This window comes from Nannobrachium achirus (genome assembly GCF_963921795.1).
Source record: "Nannobrachium achirus genome assembly, chromosome: 1".
Lineage (NCBI taxonomy): Eukaryota > Metazoa > Chordata > Actinopteri > Myctophiformes > Myctophidae > Nannobrachium > Nannobrachium achirus.
Genome location: NC_137810.1, coordinates 18468774 through 18476097, shown reverse-complemented (window position 1 = coordinate 18476097; position 7324 = coordinate 18468774). Strand labels below are relative to the sequence as shown.

Genomic DNA, 7324 nt, shown 5'->3' with positions numbered 1-7324 from the left:
GAAGGCTTTAGAAGCTGAAATTAACGGAGTGGGGGTTCTAAAACTTTAGCGATTTAACAGTTAGGACAATTTTAAGATTTGTTTTATAAAAAAAGTTACATGGTATAACTTTAACTAAACAACAACTAGATTGGAACACGTGTTCTTGTTTTCCATTTCCTGAAAAGCAACAGTTTTGGACATCCGACAGCGATGGTGTGTGTGTGTGTGTGTGTGTGTGTGTGTGTGTGTGTGTGTGCGTGCGTGCGTGCGTGCGTGCGTGCGTGCGTGCGTGCGTGCGTGCGTGCGTGCGTGCGTGCGTGCGTGCGTGCGTGCGTGCGTGCGTGCGTGCGTGCGTGCGTGTGTGTGTGTGTATGCGTGCGTGTGCGTGCGTGTGTCATTAGTGTTTTTTACTGCTGGACATCCAATTGCCCATCTGGGAACAAATAAACTAGTTGAATCGACTCGACTCGTTTGGTTTACAGCCAGTATCTACTGTATAGTTGAGCGAAACGTAATCCGTGTTCATAATCTCATACACTCATGTTTCCTATACCAATGACCCCAAGTCAGTCTGTGCTGTTCTACATAATTAATCTATATATTTACACGTCAAGCCCTCTTCGTATCCTATACAAACTCTGTTTATATAAATATATATTTCCGTATTTACATTTCTCTTTCAGAGAGTCAGTAGTGCTGTACAAACTATCCCAGTTAAATACAATATAGAATAACAAAATACATGCAAAGGTAAGTATAGTAGATAGAAAAAAAGAAATACACAAATAAACAAACATTGTAAAATGAACAGCAGTTCTCAAGTCCATATGACCAGACTGTCTACAACACAAGGTTACAGAGATATAACTGAAAAAAAAAAAAGCGGGGTCTCCATTATGGATACGGAGACCTTTGCAACTTCAAACGCCATCACATGACATGGGTCTTCTGTCTGTCTGCTTGACTGACTGCCTACTCTCTGCGCCTTGTCTGTGGTGTTCCTTTCCTTCCGAGTACCTGTCTGTCTGTCTGTCTGTCTGTCTGTCTGTCTGTCTGTCTGTCTGCCTCTGCTGCGTGCCTGGCTGTCTGCGCTGCTGTCTCTCTATCTGTGGGTCTGTCGCTCTCTCCAGTATCTGTGTTGGGGCGCCGGTCAGAGAGGCTCCTCCCATGGGCACAGCAGCAGGAACAGCAAGAGCAACGGCGTCAGGCTTAAGGGTGACAGGCGGGAGGAGGCCAGCGTGTGGGCGGAGCTTCGAACGGCCACCTGAGGGCGGGTGAGAGGATAGATGCATTATGTCATTGTAAGGATGGGACGATAAGCGATATTATCGTTCATCGTGATAAAAAAAAACGATAATCGTATTATGGAGATTTAATTTATGGTGAAATCGTCCTCTGTCATGCACTGGGATCAATTCACCTTTTATTTGCCGAGCTGCATATCCGGTACCATTTAAACCCTCTATTGGTAAAACGTACATATAATATACTGTACGTATTTGATACAGTCTTTTTTTCACTCTCTGCCAAATCTATTTGCCAAAACAATTGGAGATCTGCAATTTTTTGGCAAATGTTCCGTCCCAGTATAATGGATGTTGGGGATATTTTGATTATTGCGATAACATCGTAAATCGTGATTTCTTTGGTCACAATAATCGTGATATGAAAATTTCATATCATCCCATCGCTATGTATTTGATTCTACAACGGACCTTTAACTCTTTCTGTAAACTTTTTTGGAAAAAATCTTCCTCCTAGTATAATCATAATAGTTGATAATCATGTTTTAGAGGGGGAAAGAATCATAGAACCCCATCTTTAATGGGTGCAAAATGTGTCGGGTTGTGTCCTTGTCAGTTTTGCTAGCATGCATTGAAGGTTGGAGCATGAAAGGGTATTTACTCTTGGAATCAGTCATGGGTGTGTTTTGGGGCGTTTCATTAATGAACCCAATCAGCAGGTGTACCTTCGACAGATTTTAGCACGTTGGAAGAGACGCAAACAATTTAATTTGGACGTCTGTAGGAGCAGTACATTTTTTTTGATAATACTGATGTCAGGAGACACAAGGGAAATAAAAACTCTGTGAAATGAAATGTTAAAATCAATTTGGAGACTGCCAAGAATATTGAAAAGTTTTAATTTCCATTGGCATCCCTAGATTTGCTATCTAAATATCGGGGGCACCTGGCGTAAAAATGACAACTGCATCGGTCGGAATATATCGAAGAAAAGTCTTGCAATGGAAGGAAGATAGAGTCAATTGACCAAACTGATTGAGAAATGCAACAATGAAAAGTGCAATATAAAAAAAGACTGTACTATGTTGTTCATTCCTTACTGAGGTGTGCTACTAAACTCAACAGAACAATAAGAGATGTAAAAAGAGATGATCAAATCTAATTTAATCATCATTGATAAGAGAGAAATGTGAAGGATGAAGGATGGAGGAATACAGATATACAGTACAGATGGTGTGTACAGCTTGATAGGATACAAATGAAAGGAAATACATCTAATCAGTTGCTATGACCTACCTGAGGAGGCGGGGGGCGCTGAGGAGTGACAGGGTGATGAAGAGGGGGTACGTCCTTTACAACTGGACTATGTCCACTGGAAACACCACCTGACTCATTCTCACCTGGAGAGGGAGAGAGAGAGAAAGACACATGGCTCTGATAATTCTTAGTAATCAGTTTTGTCACTCCTCGCCTCCGCTTTGGCAGCGTAAGGTTTTTCAGTGCCACGCCAATGACGCGTCATTTGAATAGAGAGGAATTGAACTGAACTGGAAATCAATTGAGAAGGGTGTGGGGGTTGGGGGGGTTAGGAGAAGACCGCAACAGAAGCAGGAAGAGTCAGAGACACAGCAGAAAAAGAACAGAATAAAAAGTTACGAGTGGAGGGAGATCACATTAAGCTGTCCTCAGCACAGAGTCTATAGCCCTGACTGTTACTTATTGCATCTCTCGTGTGCACATTGGTTCCACTGTGTGTGTGTGTGTGTGTGTGTGTGTGCGTGCGTGCGTGCGTGCGTGCGTGCGTGCGTGCGCGTGCGGGTGTTTGTTTCTGTGTGTCATCTCACTGAGATACAGTAGCTTTGCTACTGTTCCTGACAGCGGGACACGAGGAAATAAATAGTACACAGCACAGTGATGCGGTGTTGGAACAAAATGAATCGTAAACTCCAGATGGATTTTACCCCTTGGAGACAACAGTACTTGTACTTGTAATTCTCTGACTACGTCCAGCAACGGCATCATTCTAGTAAAAACAGACTGCATGCGGCTCAGTCGTTCTCAAACTAATTATAAGGACCCCCTTAATAAAAGTGTATACAAATGGAACCACTGCAGAGTTACATACAGACCAAGAAGACTACGAGGAGAAGACACACAGTGACCACGGCTATGCGCCATGACACTTTCGGTGGAAAAACTCGCACCGTAAGTTCGATGAATAACATTGGAGTCTATGAGAGCCGGCTGTGACAGCTCATGAACAAAAAATAATTCGGAACTATTGCGACCTTTGTTATATAATCGCTCCAGGAATATAAAAGAAGACACTTCACAGGTATTTTTACAATCACATGCTTTTTGATGTGCACAGTACATAATGTTATTAAACTCCAATGTTATTCACCGAACTTCCGGTGCTAGTTTTGCCACCGAGAGTGTCATGGCGCATAGCCGTGGTGCCAAAAAAAACGCTTCAGCGTCCTTTCCTTATCTGAACTTCCTTGATACAGACCTGGAAGGGTCCATGTGGAACCCCTCTCCAGGAACCAGAGGGCGGCCTGGACCCAACGTTGCCATGTTCAGGAGAGCACCCACTCATCGGCTTCAATGTTATAGTGATCCATGTTCCAATTTTATCTGATCATTTCTTTGTGTCTTCACTTCCAATTTCACTTGATTCATCTCTATCCTGTGTGAGTTCACTCAGCTGATTGGATAAAATAGGTACATTTTATATAGATATCTAAATAAATGGCTTTTCAAAATAGGAAAAAGGTACCAGAATAATTACAGGAAAATGCAATGGACAGACAAGCAGACCGACAGACAAACGCACACAGGCAGACCCTCTTATACAGTAAGACAGCTGGCCTCCTGAAGAGCCACGCCATATAAATCCTTGGCCAAGGAAGACACTGGAGCCCACAGGGAATTAATTAGATTAACAACGCCACACACGTCTTCATCTGAGTCTGAGCCGACTCTGATGAAGACGTGTGTGGCGTCGACCCGCTAGTCTGCACCTAATAAAACCTCTGTGTGCTCCACTATCTCCCCGGTTCAAAATTATTATTATTATTGTTTTACTGCCCCAGAAACCTTTCTGTAGGCTACCTTCCCCATGTGTGGGTACCAAGGGAAAATCCTTTCGAACGATCATCATTTCGACCGGAAGGTTAGCGACTCACTCCACAGAGGTTAGGGATACGGTGAGGGTTAGAGTCGGGTGTCGAGAAGATGACATGTAGTAACAGCGACACTCTCCCGGGCACCGATCCCTGTTCGTGGAGAGGCTGAGATGCACACTGTAAACCCTTTTTGGGAAACCAAAAATGCTTTTGAACACTTGGAAGAGCATGAGGAATACTTGATTGCTCTCATCAAGTAGCCTCAGGATCCAGGCATTTCAAAGAGAAAAGCCTGGGCTAGCGCCCCTGCTGTGGCACACAACATTTTAATTGTATATGAAATATATGTAGCCGTTCAGATATCTTATTTTACATCAGTATTGTTCATGTGAACTGGTTTGTTTAGGCTTATTTATCCATTATATTATGAAATCGCTATCATTTATCACTACGGATCACTTCCTCATTTACTCAAAGCGGACAGCAGCAGGAGTCACGTCCCGCACCGCGTCCATTCCGAGACGCCGGAGGACCCGGTGAGATCTGCCGGGGGCATAGAATGTCCGCGTTAGGTTAGACTACTCATCAAGTGATGGTGAGCAATTGAGGTTGCTCACGACACCACCAGTCCACCTGCACCAGTGGGATCCTATTCCTATTCTGGTCAAAATAGGCGACAAATCGGCCAAAAAATCGGCAGGCATTTAGTGAAAACAGCCAATATATATACAATAGGTGCAAGGCCTTGTCGGCAAAGGGATTTGAGGGGAGAAAAGGAGGGCACCATTTACAGACCCCTGGGGGAGTGTAAATGGGGGACGTATATAGGGTTTAAGTGGTTAAAACATTGAACATCAGTGTCAAACATATTTCTCTCCCAGTAAGAACAGGTCAGCCTGGTCCAAAAGGGATTCTGGGCCCATTACTGGTCCCACGGCAACCAGATTTCTCATGGTCGTCAGGGAAACCTAATTGTTTTGTTGTTGTTGTCAAGGCCAGGATAATTTATGGTCCTGGCTCCACCGCCCACACATACACTCACTGTGCACAGACGCACAGACACACTGACACACTGACACGCGCACACTGGCACACACACACACACACACACACGCATGAATTTGTTGCTTAATTTAATTGGCACACCCTTGGATCCCACCAGCTGCTTAACACTTTTCGTGTGTGTGTGTGTGTGTGTGTGTGTGTGTGTGTGTGTGTGTGTGTGTGTGTGTGTGTGTGTGTGTGTGTGTGTGTGTGTGTGTGTGTGTGTGTGTGTGTGCGTGCGTGTGTGTGCGCATGTGTGTTGGCATTTCTCCAAACCCCTCCTGGGAGGAACTCAGGTAAATGAGTGGATTAGGACAGGAGAGAGACAGACACTGCCGTGGGCATAATGCCTGTGCAGTGCACGCACACGCACACGTACGCGCACTGCACGCGCACGCACACACACACACACACACACACACACACACACACACACACACACACACACACACACACACACACACACACACAAGAGAGAGCGACAGGGATCAGACATAGAAAAGGGATTCTCCTACACACCTCCTCTGTCACAAAAACGCACTTAAATATACACTATCCCTTTTTCGCGTGCACACACACGCACGCACGCACGCACGCACGCACGCACGCACGCACGCACGCACGCACGCACACACACACACACACACACACACACACACACACACACACACACACACACACACACACACACACACACACACACACACCTGCTTGTGCAGAAATGTGATTCCGTCTACCTACAATGGACATTGTTTTGGAGTACAATAGACAAAGAAACTCTTTCAGCAGCAGAGGAATGAGGTGAGGTGTTAACATTCACACACACACACGCACGCACGCGCGCACGCGCGCACACTCACACACACACACACACACACACACACACACACACACACACACACACACACACACACACACACACACACACACACTGAATGAAATATACATGCATACATAGTTTAGGAATGGGCACACATTACACAGTCAGACACACAAACATACGATGTGACTGTAACACTATACGTTCACTATAGCAAGGAACACACCATCAATCATGATCACGTTTAGCTAGTAGCTGCAAATAGATCCAATATACATCCTAATCTCAATTACATAAACACAGACACACACACAGACACAGACACACACACACACACACACACACACACACACACACACACACACACACACACACACACACACACACACACACACACACACACACACACACACACACTAATACCCAAATACAGCAATATAATATGATAGTAATCCAAAATATGCACAAACATACTGGCAAGAAGTCTCAACATGTGGCGCTGTCAGTGTGATATCAGCATATGACCGCAGATTGACTGGTGAACGTGCAGGAGAATGCTCTAAATGTGTGTGTGTGTGTGTGTGTGTGTGTGTGTGTGTGTGTGTGTGTGTGTGTGTGTGTGTGTGTGTGTGTGTGTGTGTGTGTGTGTGTTTTCTCAGATGATTTATCAGCAGTGCATTCATTGTTTACCAACTAAGCATCTGCCCTTGATTTCATACTCTCTCAGCTGCATGGAGCAATATGGGACTGTGGGAGTTGCAGCTGTGTAAATGTGTGTGTGTGTGTGTGTGTGTGTGTGTGTGTGTGTGTGTGTGTGTGTGTGTGTGTGTGTGTGTGTGTGTGTGTGTGTGTGTGTGTGTGTGTGTGTGTGTGCACTCCGGTGCACGTCCACCTCCCCACGTCCCGCAAGAATAGAAAAGCCTGTGAAGTGATCAGCTGCGCTAATGCCAGATTTACACTTAGTCGCGTGCGGTTTGTCGCGCACTGAAAATAGCAGATTTCTTTCTCGATGCGTGGTATGATGATGATACACGAATGAAGATGCGCAAACCAAATACAAATCAGGCATTATACTCCATTGTATGACGGTGCCGTGTACTGAAAAT

The 7324-nt window shown here is 44.9% G+C and overlaps 1 protein-coding gene across 1 annotated transcript in view; it reads right to left on the bottom strand.

Annotated features, from left to right (window-relative positions):
* Positions 1-1065: 1065 nt before the first annotated feature.
* gpc5b (glypican 5b) overlaps positions 1066-7324 on the bottom strand; it is a 62811-nt gene continuing 56552 nt past the window's right edge. Inside the window, exons 10-11 of the mRNA XM_080722947.1 lie at positions 2523-2626; positions 1066-1246 (exon numbers count right to left, since the gene is read on the bottom strand). Coding sequence (XP_080579073.1) covers positions 1133-1246; positions 2523-2626 — 218 coding nt within the window. The 3' untranslated portion in view covers positions 1066-1132. The remainder of the gene's footprint in view (positions 1247-2522; positions 2627-7324) is intronic.